The sequence below is a fragment of the Staurois parvus genome, unplaced genomic scaffold (assembly GCF_062004578.1).
Source record: "Staurois parvus isolate SC_StPar_1 unplaced genomic scaffold, SC_StPar_1.0 ptg000066l, whole genome shotgun sequence".
NCBI lineage: Eukaryota > Metazoa > Chordata > Amphibia > Anura > Ranidae > Staurois > Staurois parvus.
Genome location: NW_028317862.1, coordinates 11,196,476 through 11,213,897, shown reverse-complemented (window position 1 = coordinate 11,213,897; position 17,422 = coordinate 11,196,476). Strand labels below are relative to the sequence as shown.

The following is a 17,422-nucleotide window of genomic DNA, read 5'->3' as shown; positions in this document are numbered from 1 at the left end:
GATTTTGATTCTTGTATATTAGGCAAATAAATCATCACCTCAAAAACGTTGTCTTAGGTAGAATTTCTTTGGAGGGTTAAAAATACTCTGATCCAAGAGATAAACCAAGTAAATATAAACGTGACACAAATAACATCTATTGACTGACAGCATTATATCCATCAATTCTAATCCTCTCTTTTTTCCTGCTCCTTTATCAGCCACCTGCTACTTGTTTTACTAAAGACAACTGTCTAACAAATGAGAATGGAGAACACAGGACAGAACTTGGAGGAGTCACATTGTTCTGTGCAATGATGGCCTCTACCCTTTGTGCAAATGTAATGACATACTAAGTAGGGATCTGTGGAAAGCCTAAGACCGCTGAGCTATGCAGCCAGCAGACATCTAATCAAGAGATGACACGGAATCTTAGATCTTGCTACAATGTCTGCACACAGTTGATAGGTGTTGATTTACTAAAGACAGACTGTTTACTTTGCAAGGGAAGTTGCACTTTGCAAAGGATTTTTTCCCAAAGCTTAGTGAATGTGGTGAAGCTCTGCTGACTTAAGTCATCCAATCATGTGCAAGCAAAAATTCTTTTTTTTTTCCTTGCAGGTTATTGGGTATTCTTGCAAAGTGAATTTTCACCATTCACTAAGATTTTGGACATTGGATAAGATGCTGTCTTCTGTCGCCTAGGTATGAAAAAATAGCCACCACTACTAAAACATTTCTTCGGATAGGTTCACATTTATGCACTGCATGAATGTGTGCAAGATCACACACGTTCCCTCAATGCACAAAAAACGTGAATCCCTATTGCATGTGCGTGGCTGTGCCATTAATTATTAATGCCACTGCAACACGTTCTCCAAATTTGAGTGCAAAAAGCTCATCAAAACACATGGTATAAAAGTACCATCCGTTTTGGTGTAGCTTTATATGAAAAAAAAAAAAGAAAAAAAAAAAAAAAAGAAAGCAGGTGTGTGCACTTTGGTATTAAGTTCACACGCAGGGCAGCCAATTGAAATGTATGGGCTGCCCTAAACGTAATGCACAACAAAAGTGAGCACCTTTGCATCTGCATAGGTGTTAACAGAGCCTTACCAATCCTGCACAAAACATCACACAATTACCTCTCTCCTTCTCTTGACCACACTGGACTTTCAGGAACCTGAGCTTCATAGTATTTAGATGCTCGATAGCAAAAATCACTGCAGAAACACTGAAAACATATTGTTATTATTCACAAACCATACCAAACCCGCAATCTAACAAATTACATTTTCAGAGGAATCCTAAACAACTAAAATACATTTTCTGAAAGAAAACATTCCTGATTACTTACATTATTCAAGCCTTAATATTCACAAACTTAAAGTGATTGTAAAGGCAATTTTTTAAAAAAAGAACTTGTCATACTTACCTGCTTTGTGTAATGGTTTGGCAAGGAGCAGCCCTGATCCTCCTCTTCTCAGCTCCCCTGCTGGCACACCTGGCCCCTTGCTCCTGCCAAGTGACTCCACAGCAAGCAGCTTGCTATGGGGACACCCGAGCACGTTTGCTCCCAAGCCACTGCTCTGTGTGACCATTCACATACAGCCATGGCTCGGCCCCGCTCTCTCCTCATTGGCTCACTAGCTCTGATTGACAGCAGAAGGAGCCAATCTTTCAGCCAATGAGGAGGAAGAGACATGGGAGACCCGAGGCTTGGGTGTACATTGCTGGATCGAGAGGGGGCTGAGGTATTAGGGGGGCAGGGAGATCTGCTAAACACAGGTTTTTACCTTAATGCATAGCATGCAGGTTGGTAAAAAACCTTCAGCCTTTATAACCACTTTAAACTTAGTAGTGAGGGGTATAGGGACACTATTTTGTGCTTAAGCTCAGTTCCAAATCGCATGACAAGTCGCACCCTATTTGTGCCTATGGAACCATTAAATCGGTGAGACTCTTTTTGGCGATTTCATGTGACTTGCATAGACATCTGTGCATGAAGTCACACAGATGTCAGGCAAGCCACACATGAAATCGCACAGGCCAGCAGCTTTGAAATCGTACTACTTCACTTGATTTCAAAGTCGCATTCAATGTGAACCAGGGCTAAAGGAATGAAACCTTAGGGTTACATTAAGGTTGGGCTTGTGGAAGAATTTATAAAAAAACACTGGAGCAAAATCTGGTACAATTGTGCATGGAAACCAATTAGCTTCAATCTTAAGCCTGTTCAGTTAAGCTTTGGAAATTTAAGTCTTAAGTCAAACGATTGCCATGCACAGCTGCCCCAGACTCTGCCAGCTCCAGTTTTGATAAATTCCTCCAGAAAGAGATAGGATCAAGTAGGCAATCAGGCTCTGCAGCAGGTCATATGTGCTGACAGGGAACATGCTGACAATGCTGTTCTGTGGAGAGAGCCATCCAAGCAGAGGGCTGACCTCATTAGTGTGCTGCTTCTCCTTTACTGTCCAATCATCAATACTCAGTGCGTCCCAGATCTGCTGTAGCTGCAGTGATGTACTCCGTCCTGGCTATGCTGTCTGGCAGCAGTATCCACATAACAAAGCAGGTTGCAAAGGATAACAAATCTTTTATCCGATAAAACACTACCTATATCAATATTTTGACTGTGTATATAGCAATTTGTCTGGAGCTCAGCTTTAATGCTTAATGGAAAAACACTGAGTATTAATCTAACATGTGGGCATTACCTTTCTTTCTGTGATATCATAAACTTTGTTTGTTCTAGTAGAAATTTTATACTTCTGTTTGGGCACCTATTGGAAACAAAACATTCAAGGTTATAACATTTAAGACACTTAAGTGCCAATAAACAAACATTTTTTGCATCAATCATTCTAACACATCTGATATACTAAAGATCTGTGTTTTATTAAGTCCCTTCTGTTGTTTCCCTGTTTCTTTTTTACCCTTTGCTTGCTCCCAATCCTCCACTGATGCACCTCACATCTGCTAGTATAGCGTGAGCAGTGCTCATTATTTCTGGTGATATGCTCCTCTCTATGCATACTACAATTTGCAAAGCACTGAATGCATCTGCATGTAGATGTGTAGTCTATCTCAGGAGCAAGCAAGGAAGGGTGGCTACGTTCACATACACAAGGGTGGCATGGAGAATGAATGCAGCCACCGTAGAGCCAGAAGTCTGGGAACAGTAGAACAAAAGCTTGGATTTGGGAGATCAAAAAAAGAAAACGGGGATATAAGGTAAATTCAAATTAAACATATTGCTTTTATTTTATAAAAAAATGTAAGTGTATTGTCACTTTAACAAAGTCAGTCCTTTATGAAACAAACATTAGTACTTTTATCTGGCACCCTGCAAAGTATACTTGCATATCTTATTGTCAAGGAACCCCCGCCAGAAGAGAAATATGGAAACCACTAGTGCAGATCTCTGTTTGTCTGTCTTTCATTTTGGTGCTTTGGCTCCAATGCTTGCTGAGTCACTGACCCCATACTAATAAAGAGATGAGGAATTCTGACTTCTGTTCGATTTTCATTGGAACATTTCTTGCAGGTCATTGATTATTACTTATTCTGAAGCCAGGCAGCTAGCAATTTTATTAGGTCAGCAGTGGCAGTCCCCATGTTTCTCTCATTACATGCATTATTTGTTGGTTTTGTTTGACTTATAGAATGTAATTTTTGAAAATGTTAACGTTATATAATGATTTCAATAATAGTTTGTATCTAAGGTATAGAGACATTTATTTTTTATAATAAAAAAAAACAAAAAACTTTGATACACAGTAAAAATGGATTCTTACATTTTCAAGGCTCTTATTACATATAGGGTATCCACACTGCTTGATAATTGATCTTTCCTCAACTGCGTCCTTATAGTGAGATGGAGAAATATACTGAGCCTGCAAAGTAAAACATAGAGACAACTGAGTATTTACATATTATATATATATATAAAAGCCTAAAAATATGTCTTCCTATTATATGAATTCTTATTTTCATTAGAACTACAAAGCAAAACAGCTTTTCAAAAGATAAACATTTCCCAAGACTGAGGCACACTGCACACAACAGTAATTACCATCTTAATTGATTAAAAAGGAACAAATTCATCTGTCGACAGTCAGATTAGTGAGCCCATAGGATATTCATAGCAAGCTCTCTACAAAAAGGATATATTTTCTTGGTTATACAAGGGGTGTTCAAGTCAAACTGGAACTGTTTGAGTTTATATAATAAAAGAAGTGGAAACTGCATTTATTTTTCGACATACTCCCCTGCTACATTTAACTAATGCCTGGAAAGCTTCGGCATAGAAGGATTTGCTAATATGCCTGAACAGTCCTAGGACCGCCTGCTTCACTTCATTAGTACTGAAATGTTGACCACAGAAAGATTCACCTCATGTGCAATTTCACAACAGGTTATGCATCGGTTGTCTAGGATCAGGCGTTCCACGCGCTGAATGTTCACAGATATGACTGATGTGGGTTGGGAACCACCAAGGCCAGGATTGTCAATTGCGGATCTACAGCCATCTTTGAATTGTTTATACCATTCAAATGTGTTACTGTGGCTGAGTGTCTCATCACCAAACTGTGCTTGAAGTAGTCTTCTATAGTTATCCGCTGATTTTACTTCGTTCACAAGAAACTTCATCATCACACACTGTTCCATGCACCCACTTACACTGTTGTCTGCCATCTCGATTAGCAGTCTCTGGACTGGCCCACGACATGTGCGCAGCCTATCAGTAATAAGACATACTTGCCACTTACTACTGCATGTAGTAATGCCACGCTAGCAACCCTTTTTATAACTGTAAAATTAAAAGTCCCGGTTTGACTTGAACACCCCACATACTTTCACTGTCATGTTATAGGAAATACACAGGTATGTTAAAGATGCAAAAGGCATAACTATGCTACAAAAATGTCCTATTTAAAGGGGATGTAAAAGCTATTTTTTTTTTTAATTAAAATAATAAACAGGTTTATACGTACCTGCTCTGTTTAATGGTAAAAGTGCAAAGACAAAAGTTTTACATAATTTAAAAAAAATTAAAAATCAGAAGCAGACTGGCTGTAGCCATACATCTTGACACATAGTATTATTATACAGGGTGCAGCAACATAACTTTCTTTTTTGAAATGCGTGCCATTCAGGCTGTAGCGGCCATAGCGGGGCGGGAGTGGTCTCAGGCGACAGGCGTAGTTCTAAAGTTTTTGTTCTCTTCCAGGTCAGTCATCATCATGCGTTGGAACAGTGAGCAGCGTGCATTTGCCGTAGAGGCCTACTTTTCGAACGGGTTTTCTGTGATCGAAACCCAACGCGCCTTCCGACATCGTTTCAATGTAGCCCCGTTGGGCCGTGTCCCGGACCGGAAATCAATTGTTACGTGGGTCACTACGTTCAGACAAACCGCGAGTATGACAAGACGAAGAGCTGGAGTCCCTCGACCCATCAGATCACCTGAGAACATCGAAGCAGTGAGAGCTTCAATCTTGCGATCCCCGCAGCGTTCTGCGCACAAACATGCATCTGCCCTTGGACTTTCGGATCGTTCAGTGAGGCGAATTCTTCACGATGACCTTCATTACCATCCGTACAAGTTGGCGATAGTGCAGGAACTCTCCGAACGCGACTTCAATTCTCGGAGGAACGCATGTGAGGCAGTACTAGAAAATGTCCCTGAGGACGCAATTGTTTTTTACAGTGATAAAGCCCATTTTCACTTGACTGGATGCATCAACAAACAGAACATTCACTACTGGGCCGACACCAATCCTCGAGAATTGCATCAAAGGCCTTTGCATTCATCTAAAGTCACAGTGTGATGTGCAATTGCCTCAGCTGGGATTATTGGTCCCTGGTTCTTTGAAGAAAATGAGGTCACAGTGACAGTGAATTCAGACCGGTATGTGAACATGTTGGAGGAATTTGTTTTTCCACGACTTGATGAATTGGACTTAGGGGACATTTGGTTCCAACAGGACGGAGCAACGGCTCACACTTCAAGAGCATCAATGGCTGTTTTAAGGGAACACTTCCCGGAGCGCCTCATCTCAATAAGGGGCGATTTGGAGTGGCCAGCCCGCTCCCCCGATTTGGCCCCTTGCGACTTTTTTTTGTGGGGTTTTTTGAAATCCCGCGTTTATGTAAACCGTCCAAGGACCCTACAAGACCTGAAGGCCAACATCCGTGCAGAAATTGCCAACATACCCACTGCTATGCTGGTAAGGGTCATGAAAAATGCCAGAAATCGGCTTATTCAGTGTATGGACAATGGGGGGCGTCACCTACCTGATATGATTTTCAAAACTGTGTGAAACAGAATTTTAGATATGTACCTACATTATTAAAGACAATAAAAACAATTCTGATTCATAAAATGGGTTTTATTGCGTGTTGAAAAAAGGAAGTTATGTTGCCGCACCCTGTACAAAAAAAATGTAAAGACACTTACACAGTCTAATAAGAAATCAGCTGTGATTTCGTCATCTAAGAAGCGTTCAACAATCTGGTGAGCCCTTTTCTCAGTTTCAATCTTATGCCTGACAGCACGTTCCAGGGCAGCTCTTCTGTGGGGTTCAATAACAAACATGGTATTGTTATAAATACATTTTACTTACATTGTACACAGCAAGCAAAACTCCTTCCAAAGGAGAGATCTGACCGCTTGCTTGCCATAATTACAAGGCAACAAAAATCCCAATTTATCCAGATAGGTGCTTTTTTTTTTATACGAGATTAAAAAAAAAAAAAAAAGAGAAAAAAAAAATTCAGACAATACTTTACCTCTTTGCTGCATCCTCACTTGTCAAATCACTGATTGGCACATTACCTATAAAAAAAAATAAATAAAAAAATAAAATGACCAGACAAATGTTAAAGTGGAGTTCCACCTCTAGAAAAAAAAAAATTAAATAAAAGTCAGCAGCTACAAAAACTGTAGCTGCTGACTTTTAAAATACAGACACTTACCTGTCCCTCGGTCCAGTCGTGTGCTCACAACTGCAGGTTTCACCGGCCGTCTTCTCTCCCTGGCGCCAAAATCTTCAGTGTGGGCACCAGGCTGTGACAGTTTGCGGCTTCACAGCCGGGTGCCAATGCACATGTGCGAGAAGAGCTGCGCTTTGTGAATGGCCCCGTAGTCTTCTGGGACCTGTCACATGACCCCGAAGACAATTAGGCGGAGAGAGGGTGGGAGGAGAACTTCTGCTTCAGGTTGCCTAGGCGATCACAGCAGATGCGGGAGCAGGTACCTGTCAAATTCAGATACCTGCTCCCCTCTCACTCCCCAAAGGTGCCAATCCTTAATGGGGAGTGGGGGACAAAGGCTTAAAGTGGAACTTCCCTTTTTGGGTGGAGCTATACTTTAAGATAACAATAAGCAACTAACCAACTACATTTTCACCATAAAAGGAACCTGCCAAGCCTGTTTACCGCCAGTAAAGCCAAATTTTCAACTAATGAGATTAAAAGGTCTGTATGCAAGTTGGTAATATGAGTTCTGTAATACAACCGAAGAATAAGGGGAGAGAGTGGAACTAGGACAGAGAGAGCAATGTCTCCTTTTGAGTAATATGTTTGGATGATTCAGATTACATGTAACTGTTTAATTTGCTTTTAATGTTTTAATAAAAATAATGGGTATGAAAAGCACTATGATTGCTGTTTGTGTTTCATCTGGAGAGTCACACTGCTTACATTGCTACCTGTGAATCGTTAAGAGGTTTTACTAACCTCTTCAGGGGAACAGCGCTGATAGACCTACTCAGAAATAAGAGGTCCAACATATCAGGCGAGCACGCAATCTGTGTGTTGGGTTGGCACAAGAGGTGGAAAATCATTTGTTGAAGTGTTAAGGTAGCTGTACACTGGAAAGATTTTGGGATCACAGAAGTGTTCTCTTGGACTTGATTTATGCTGTATATATATCAAAGTGGTTGTATACACTTACATTTATCTAGTGAAGCGACTGGCCTCAGGTGATATACAGAGCTGAAACAAATACTCCTACATAAGTTGTACCTGTGTATTTGCAGCCTTCTCTACATTCGTTCAAAGTCCAGAATTTTTAAAGCTTGTCTGAGAGTTCAGAAAAAAATGGGTCAGAGATCTGAAGTTACACTCTGAAGAGCTCAGTGAGGAGAGCTCTGAGAGCTGATTGGAGGGAAGAGACCCCCCCCCCTTTCAAACAGAACACAGGAACAGAGCTGAGGCTGTAAGTCTGCTGGAGGTCCCTCACTGTCACCTTTTTTCTCTTGGTGTCAGGAAAACTTGACAGAAGTGACTCATTCAGATAGCAGAGGAATGAGGCAGCAGACAGAAATTACACTTAGTGCTCTTAACTGAGACCATTACACACTATAGAGGGATATGCTTTTTTTCATATTTGTGAGGTTTACAGCCACTTTAACAGAGAACACCACTGTGTTACTGGACCGGTTAAGTTTGCATTATTCTTTATTATACACTAGATGCTGTGATTTTTTTTTTTGTTCTGACATTTCTGACACACATGCATGGCCAGTTCTGATCTTATGAGCAGTTATCACGAACCCTTTTTATACATGTGGATGAATAATAATAATATGGGATAAGTGGGAGCACTGAACTGTAATAAGTGAATTGTATTTTATTTAAATCCCTATTTAGTTGATATTCCGTTTCTTACTCCCTCACCATTTTTTTTTTTCGGGAGCCTAGGCGAGCAGAGCAGAAGCTTGGGTCCCTATCCTCCCATGTCACAGGAGGCTGCAAGACCATTCAGAAAGCACAGCAGGAAGTCACAGCTGTTTTCCCACGGTAAGCATGGCAGTGCTGAGGACCCAAAGAAGAACCAGCCCAGGTGAAGACAGTGCTGAAACCCTGGGCTAGTGAGTGTCTGTATATTAAAAGTCAGCCACTACAGTATTTGTAGTGGCTGACTTTTATTTTTTTTAACAAGACTAGAACTCCTCTTAAAGAGAATCTTCAGTCAGTTTTAAAAAAATTACAAAGTCAGAAGCTACAAATCCTGCAGATGCTGATTTTTAATAAAGAGATGCTCACAAGTCCATGGATCCTGCTCTGTCCTCACATGGGCTGGTTCTTTGCTGGTCCCTGGTGCTGCCTTGTTTACTGTAGGGAGCCATGCTGCGCTCTGTGAACACTCCTACAATCTCCTGGGACCTGAGATGTGCCCCAGGAGGTTGCAAGCAGGGAGCGAGGGGGGAGAACCTCTGTTGGGTTCACCTAGTGCAGGGGTAGGCAACCTGAGAGCCGCAGGACTACAAGTTCCATCATGCCTCTGCAAGTCATAGCTGTAACTGTCAGTTTTGTAATCTTTGCAATGCCTCATGGGAAATGTAGGTTGCCTACCCCTTACCTAGTGGAAGCAGGTACCTGCCAAAAGTGGAAAAGGAGGGGAGGAGAAGAATCAGCAGAACTCCCTTTTTAATGTGAAGTTCCACTTTAATGTGCAAATGACATAACGGTGCTGGCCTGCTGTAGTCTATAATTTTACATGGTCTTGGGGCTTTATGGGTCTGGAAGCTCCAGCAGCACAGGAAGTTCTTTTACTTGGCTTGGGGGGGGGGGGGGACATGCTATGTCAGGTTAAAGGGGTAAACAGGACAAGTGCACTCCTCTGTAGCAGTCAGCACCACTCCAGCGATTGGCACCATCTTCCAGGTCCTGTACCATCCAATCCATACCTGGAGTTCAGCTTTAAACTCTTCAGATCACTGCGTTGTGCCACAACCATGCCAAATGTGCACCACTTTCAGTTGTACCCCACCTCCACTGATTTCCCTATATCCCCAAGTAGGGTTCTGACCTGTCCACACTCCATCCTAAACTAAGAAAAGAAGTTGTGGCCTTAGTACTATGGCCGCCTCACAAAGAGCACTGCCATTAATCAGAAGTAAACAATAAAGGGCCATGCTGCTCCCATGCACGCCAAGGTCCTGTACTGTACGGTGCACTAACAAGTCCAGCAGCAGCACAGGCCGGGAGAAGACTTACAGGGAAGTGTAGAGGTACGCCTGTTCAATGCCCCGCCAACAATAAGATACCCCGAGTACATTGCGAACCTCTCACCTGGACTCTTTCTGGGAGCCTTCCGAGCTTTCCCCGAGCTTCTCCTCTCCGCCATGGCTCTCACACAACTGTATTGGACTTCCGTGCCTCTGCGTTCCAAGTCTCCATGCACCGGCCGTGACATGCGCAGTAGACCGGGCTAAGCGTTCCAAGCCTCGTATGTGCAGCAGGAAGCAGATGGAGAGGTGGAACGCAAAGCGCTCCAGGGTGATACCCAGCCTGTGCTGCATGTGCTGTGACAGTGCTGCTTGTGTCCGAGGAGAGGCGTCCAGTACAATCGCCATCATTTCCATGTGTGCGGGGAATAGGAGGGAGCAGAGCTTTGTTGTCTGACTGGCACCATGCATGGTGAGGAGTGCAGCCATCTCTACTGATAGGAAAGGTAATTGTGGGTTAAGCTTGTCATTCCTTTTCCTGTGATCTTCTCAGGACATATTGGGGTTTATTTACTAAAGCTGGAGAGTCCAAAATCAGACTCCCTTCTGCATAGAAACCAATCAGCTTCCAGGTTTCATTGCCAAAGCTTCATTGAACAAGCTGAGGTTAGAAGCTGATTGGTTTCTATGCAGAAGGGAGTCTGAGTTTGGACTCTCCAGCTTTAGTAAATAAACCCCATTGTGATAATAAGGAGGAGACACGAAATGAATGACTTTTAGTTTGCGGATACAATGTGTATCATAAAGTATTTCCAGTGCTGCTGATCACCTGCAGCCTCTTGACATACATGTGCTCCCTGGCATTTCTCATGGTAGGTGTTCTGATGGCGACAACCATGGAGGAGCTCAGTCTGAACACATCTAAACTATCCCGCCAGGAAGCTGACACTGTGAGCAGCCAATCATAGGCAGCGAGGACATCCCCCGCCCTGCAGGCACACATATCAACACCCCTTGTGGATACAGCTGCGGGGTGGAGAATGTCCTCGCTGCTTGGGATTGGCTGTCCATAGTGTCAGCTTCCTGGCGGGATAGTTTAGATGGGTTCAGACTTATGTCCAGACACGCCTGAGCTCATCCCTGGTGACATCAGTGGTCCATGCCTGTCCCATGTGTGCTGTAGTCTCCATCAGAAAATGGTGGGACAGGGTCATCCTATAACAACAAGTGCTTGTTCAAGGATGGGGAATGGTAAGGCTGCTTGCTATGGGGGCACTCATTCAGGCTTGCTCCTGAGCTGTGGTCTGTATGTCCATTTGCAGCTCAGCCCCCCCCTCTCTCCTCATTGGCTTACTGGCTGTGCTTGCCATTTGTCAGTTGTATCTAAGCCAATGAGGCAAGAGAGACCAAGGAGAGACAATGGTCTTGTGCACATCGCTGGTTCAAGATCGGGCTCAGGTAAGTATTGGGAGGGGAGGGGAACTGGTTGCAGAAGGTTTTTTAACTTGAATACATAGAATGCATTAAGGTAAAAAACCTTGAGACTTTAGAAACACTGTAAGCTGTCATTAAATTAGTACAGGCCTTGAAATTTCCACTCGCCTGCTCGCATTTCGCGAGTGGAAATAACATGGGGGCGGGGGTGAGGGCCAGATTGATCAAACAGCCGATGGATATGGAGCGGAGTGATGGCACCAAAGGCAGAATAAGCTTTCAGGCATTTAGGCACTCACACACTACCCAAGGGCCCAGGGTCCTTAGGAGGTCCTATGACAGGATCCTGAAAGGATGGGGAGGGCCGCAGGGTGGATTGTGCAAGCGTGCTACGAGTCTGGTCCGGTGAGAGGAGAGAGTGACTGACAGAGCCCAAGGAGGAGGAGAATCCACAGACTGGTGAGAACTCAGCATGTAACAGTGGGAGGAAGGGGGTGAAATGTCTGTAACAGGAGTGCTGAGAAACGGAGTGTGACAGGCTGAGAGAGCCAGAGGGGAGACGTGTGTGTGTATCTGTGTATATGTGTGTTAGTGTGTGTGTGCTTGTTTGTCTGTGTGTATGTGTACCTCAAATTATGGGAGGATGGTGCCATAATTGTGAGTAGCAGAAATACCAATCACCCCCTTTTTTGCCCCCTTCCCCCCCCCCTCTTTTTCTCTCATTCCCTTCTCTCTCACCCCCCTTTTTCTTTTTTTTTTTTAAAAGGGGATAGAGGACATGGTTATGGGGGGGGGAGGTGGAGGAGGGTATATATTAATTGCTGTAACTATTCTGGATAAAACATTTAACAGTGTCATTTAATGAGATAATTTACAAGGGCATGTTTTGGGGAGGGATTAGGGGCGTGGCAGGGTAGCAGTTAGGTGGAGCAACTGGTGGTAAGTAACTCCTAAGGCCTGGCTAGTAGCTCAGGACTTGAAATTTTGTTCCCTGAATTAGTATATGGGAGGTAGAAACTAATGAAACATACCACAAACATGCTGGAGCTGTGCATGTTATACACCTGACCAGAGGTATCTTATGCAGGCCATACATGGGTCGAATTCCGAAAAAATTTTCTTTGGAAAATTGGAAATTTTGTGCGTTTTGTAACCCAATGGTGCCCCCATTGGTTTCAAAATTTGACCAGCCAAGCCTTCAATTTCACATGTTGCTACAGAAAAGAAATTTTGTGGCCAGGAATTTTCTTTTCTTTCCAGGTCACAGCTCATTCTCATTTTTTTTTGGTTATAGTTCTTGCACGATTCTCCCATCATTGATCAGAAATTTGTTCGGTTTTCCAAAAATTTCCAACATACCTGATCACTCAAATTTGATGCTCTCACAAAAATCGGCTGTTTCTGTGGCCCACTAATGGTGTGAAATTTGAATGAAAATTCTTAGAAAAGATTTTCGAAATTCGACCCATGTATGGCCGACCCATGTTAAGGCTGGCCATACATTATACAATTTTCTGTCCAATTTCCTTTAGATTTACCCTCAACTACGTAGTGCAAGGGCCTGCCTAATTGGATACAGTTGAAAGTGTTGTTTAGGTTTGACCAACTATTATATGGTTTTTGGTAAATCTGAAGCAAAATTCTCAAGAAAATTGTTTAATGTATGGCCAGCCTTATACTTCCCGTTAAGAGTCTGTAAAAATGCCTGTGGCTGGAGAATATTTCCTATCAGAGTGTCAGGAGTATTGTGATAGCTATATTCCCAGCACTCAGTGGAACTGTCAAATGTGAATAAAAGAGAAGAGTCAATGGGCCGCCTGGCAGTACTAGGGTCGTTGGTTCGAATCCCAGCCACGGCACCTCCTGGCTGGAGTTTGTATATTCTCCCTGTGCCTGCGTGGGTTTTCTCCGGGTACTCCGGTTTCCTCCCATACTCCAAAGACATGCTGGTAGGTTAATTGGCTCCTGTCTAAATTGTCCCTAGTATGTGTATGTATGAATGTGAGTTAGGGACCTTAGATTGTACTCCCCTTGAGGGTTAGGGACTGATGTGAATGTAAAATATATATGTAAAGTGCTGCGTAAATTGATGGCGCTATATAAGTACCTGAAATAAATAAATAAAATGAGGTGATATACACCTTGTTGGAATGAACTCATTGCAAATCAGCACATAATTCTTCTTTAAAGCTCCACTCCAAAATCGTTCTTTTATTTTTGGATAGAGTGAGGAAAGTCATATGCATCCAACCTAAATTGCAGGTGTATTTCCATGTCCAGACACAGCTGCAGCACACAACCATGCATAGTAATAAATGGCCATATGCAAGTATACACCATTGTTAAAGCGGAGTTCCACTCAACCTATCAAAAAATAAGAGTCAGCAGCTACAAAAACTGTAGCTGCTGACTCTTAAAAAACAGCCACTTACCTGTCCCTCGGTCCCTTGGTGTGTCCCCCGCAGCTCGTTTCACCGGCCGTCCTGTATTCCAGGAGGCCGGCATCTTCACTGTGGGCACCCGGCTGTGATAGATTGTGGCTTCACAGCCGGGTACCCACTGCGCATGTGCAAGGAGCGCTGCACTTCGTAAATGTTCCTGTAGTCTTCTGGGACCTGTCACGTGTCCCAAAAGACTACAGGGAGGGAGGACACCTTCCGTTTCCGATCGCCTAGGCGATTGGACCGGAAGTGGGATCGGGTACCTGTCAAATTCAATGGTGCCAATCCTTAATGGGGAGCAGGGGAGCAGTCCTTAAAGCGGAGCTTCCCCTTTTGTGTGGAGCTCTGCTTTAAAGTTAAAAGCAATCTGTATATACTGCGAAAAATATGTTAATCCCTGCTGTGCACAGGGAGAGAAAACACGCACACAGAATCGTTGCAAGAATGATCTCTTGTCTATTGTGAATGTTACAACAGCGTTAGTACAGCTTAGACATAGGAATTGGATCACGTTAGTCGGTTGGACAATACACTTCTATGTCTCAGTAGGCAATCAAGGTCACAGCTGGCTATATGCCTAGGAATAATGTTCGCTCAGTTTTTCTCATGAGAATACAGCTGAACAAAAATAATTTTTAAGAACCCTATGGGTATAATAAATATAAAATAAAGTCTCTCAAGCATAGCTCTGAGCGAGGCCAACTTGCTCACAATGCTTGCCTAAACTCACACACAGTGCAAATCACGGCTATTATGTGTCCAGGGATTTACACCCCTGTGCATGTGTGACGTTATGCAAGCATTGTGTACACCCTGTTCCAAATTATTATGCAAATTATATTTTTCTCATTTATCTAAATAATTGATGTAAATAACAGTCAGCATAATTCTCATGTTATCAACTATAAGTTATTAAGAGTACAATTCAAATTTTATTGAACAAACCTAATGATAACAGTATTTTTTTTAAACTTAAAAAACTTACAATGCACTGTTCCAAATTATTACGCACAGTAAGTTTCAAAACACTTTATAGGTTGTAACGAACTGAAAATTGTCATTTGTTGTATTTGCAGCATATTTAGTGAAATCAAAAGCTATTTCAATCAAACTTTTAACAAAATTTTAACTTTTTAAACATTTTAACTGTGCTGTTCCCCTCATATTTGTTATTTAACTGTGCGGTGTATCACCAATTCTTATTTCACCATGTTTGTTTCTATGTCTTGATCTGTTGCTGCCATCTGCTGGCCAGAATTTGCATGCTGCATGCCTCTGTTATAGCTAGTAAGTGTTTTCTCTGCTGGGTGTGGTTTTAGGCAAGCCTTGGTTCTGGTCACCTCCTGCAGCCATTTTATCTGCTATATAGCTGTGTGACAGGACATTCAATACCCTGGGCTTGTGAAGGCATCAGTTTTTGACCAGCAGTTAGCCTCAGGAAAGATATCACAGGACAGCATCAATACCTCTACTACCTTACAGTATTGTATCACTGTTTGTCGCTGTATTTTGGACCAAATAAACCCACGCTGATTTCATTCCCGTGTATACGTTTGGATCCATCTAACCTGAACATCTGCCGGTCCGGTCTGCTCCACTGCTTGGATACGAAGGTAGGAAGTTACACAGCCATTATCAGATATACCTTCATTCGCCTTCATGTGGGGACAGAACAGTCAAAAACTGCCTTAAAGTCCATACCCCGCTACAGATTCCCTCAGAGTCCAGTACCACACTCAGGAATCTCCCTAGCAACAGGCCCACTTGCAGCAAATCTGCCCGGCTACAGTGCATGTTCCACAAGCCTATGCGGAAGCACTGCACATTCGCAGTATCTATACTCTTGCCTGGAAGTCCTCCACAACTCGCCAAGCCATTATTTACATCCTATATTAACCTTTCCTCGCATAATAGAAGTACTGTTTATGCACGTTCCTTACACTGCCGTGGCCGCCGCAAAACCCTACAATTCACTCTAAGCATATTAGAAATTTTATCAACGTGCCCTATCGGAGCCGTACTGCGATTTTCAGTGTCCAATTCAAAAGTTCATTTTCTTAAAGAGACAGCGCACCTTAAGTCAAAATGGCCGAAAAGGACTTTGCACAGTTCCCCAGTGATGAGCTAAAGCAAATGCAACCTGATACTGATCATTATGAAGGGCAGGGAACAGAATCCACACTTCCAGCAGAACAAGTCGTGCGACCAAGACGCTCTCTCAAACCGACAGTAAAGGTCATTGAAAATTATCACACCACGAAAGATGAGCTATGTGATAACCTGGAGGAGCAATGGGAACGAGTTTCCTCCCTCATTTCCGGACTTAAATCCTCCTCAGGTGATGCCACAAGTTTACAAGTTGCCATCGGGCGGCTGGACACAGCTCAAGAAAGATACAAGAGACTGTCCACAAGGTATATAACCTTTCTAAAAGACTCTAATATCGATGAAGCCCTATCAGAACTGAGCAAGGCAGAATCAATAGACAGACAAAGAGACGTCATGGTGCTGGATGTTAAAAGTAAAGCGGAACTCCGTATCTCGCATTTGCAAGAAACTAGATCGCACAGATCAAATTCATCTAAACATTCCTCTCGGTCATACAAATCATCGTGCTCAAGAAGCTCAGCCTTGAGCGACAGATTACTAGAGGCCCGCATAAACGCAGAGCAATCCAAAGCGAGACGCTCCTTCACAGAAAAAGAAGCTCTTGCAAGAGCAGAGGCCAAGAGGGCAGAGGCAGAAGCAGAGGCCAAGAGGGCAGAGGCAGAAGCAGAGGCCAAGAGGGCAGAGGCCAAGAGGGCAGAAGCAGAGGCTCGAATAAAGATTTTTGAATCAGAGATGCAGGAGGAAATTGCATTAACTAAAGTAAGACTACTTGAGCAAGCATTGAGCCAAGGTCTTGATCCAGTCTGCTCGCTACCACAGGAGATAGATGATCCAGTTGACCGCACCAGTGACTATGTACTGAATCAGGTATCTGCGCCACCCCCAGTTTGCAGTACCGTCCAAGCCGAGAACACTGAAACCTGCAAGTCAGCTCTACCTGCGGTACCAGTGCCACCCACAGCACCCGAGCAACCTAATAACCGTTACCCGGAAGTGCCCTCTCAAGGACGGTTGTTACAGCAAGATCGCTATCAGGCATTTTCTGGCCTACCTCCACAGCTCAAGCAGCAGTCATCACAATATACAGAGGCTAAACGACAGCTCAACCCTGCAGCTACATCATTCTACCCGGAAGCATCTCACCCCTTTACGCCAGGCAGCCCATACGCCCCAGGGGCATCACAAGTCGTCATGGCCACAAGCAGTGAGAAATCAGATATGTCTGAGTTTGCCAGGTTTATGGTGAGCAGAGAGCTAATCAACACCAGTCTCTCAAAATTTGATGACCGTGCAGAGAGCTACAGAGCTTGGAAGGCAACCTTCAAGGCCGCTATCGCTAACCTCAACCTAACCGCAGAGCAGGAGTTTGACCTCTTGATCAAATGGCTGGGCCCAGGCTCCACAAATCGTGTCAAGAGCCTCAGAACTGTCTATGTGGGACAAGCAGAAGCAGGTCTTGCTGCCGCCTGGCAGAGACTCGAACGTACCTTCGGCAGTGCAGAAGCA

The 17,422-nt window shown here is 43.4% G+C and overlaps 2 protein-coding genes across 3 annotated transcripts in view; one reads left to right on the top strand and one right to left on the bottom strand.

The window, feature by feature from the left end:
- Positions 1-10,173, bottom strand: part of RPAP2 (RNA polymerase II associated protein 2) — an 88,906-nt gene extending 78,733 nt beyond the window's left edge. Inside the window, exons 1-6 of the mRNA XM_089668940.1 lie at positions 10,057-10,173; positions 6,769-6,814; positions 6,437-6,551; positions 3,774-3,872; positions 2,694-2,759; positions 1,122-1,210 (exon numbers count right to left, since the gene is read on the bottom strand). Of these exons, the coding sequence (XP_089525066.1) occupies positions 1,122-1,210; positions 2,694-2,759; positions 3,774-3,872; positions 6,437-6,551; positions 6,769-6,814; positions 10,057-10,111 (470 nt within the window). The 5' untranslated portion in view covers positions 10,112-10,173. The remainder of the gene's footprint in view (positions 1-1,121; positions 1,211-2,693; positions 2,760-3,773; positions 3,873-6,436; positions 6,552-6,768; positions 6,815-10,056) is intronic.
- Positions 10,174-10,228: 55 nt separating this feature from the next.
- Positions 10,229-17,422, top strand: part of GLMN (glomulin, FKBP associated protein) — a 102,458-nt gene continuing 95,264 nt past the window's right edge. Inside the window, exon 1 of one of the 2 annotated variants that reach the window (XM_089668938.1) lies at positions 10,229-10,404. The gene's annotated coding sequence lies outside the window, so the exon portion shown is untranslated. Of the gene's footprint in view, positions 10,439-17,422 lie in introns of both variants that reach the window. The other variant, XM_089668937.1, reaches the window with a different exon arrangement.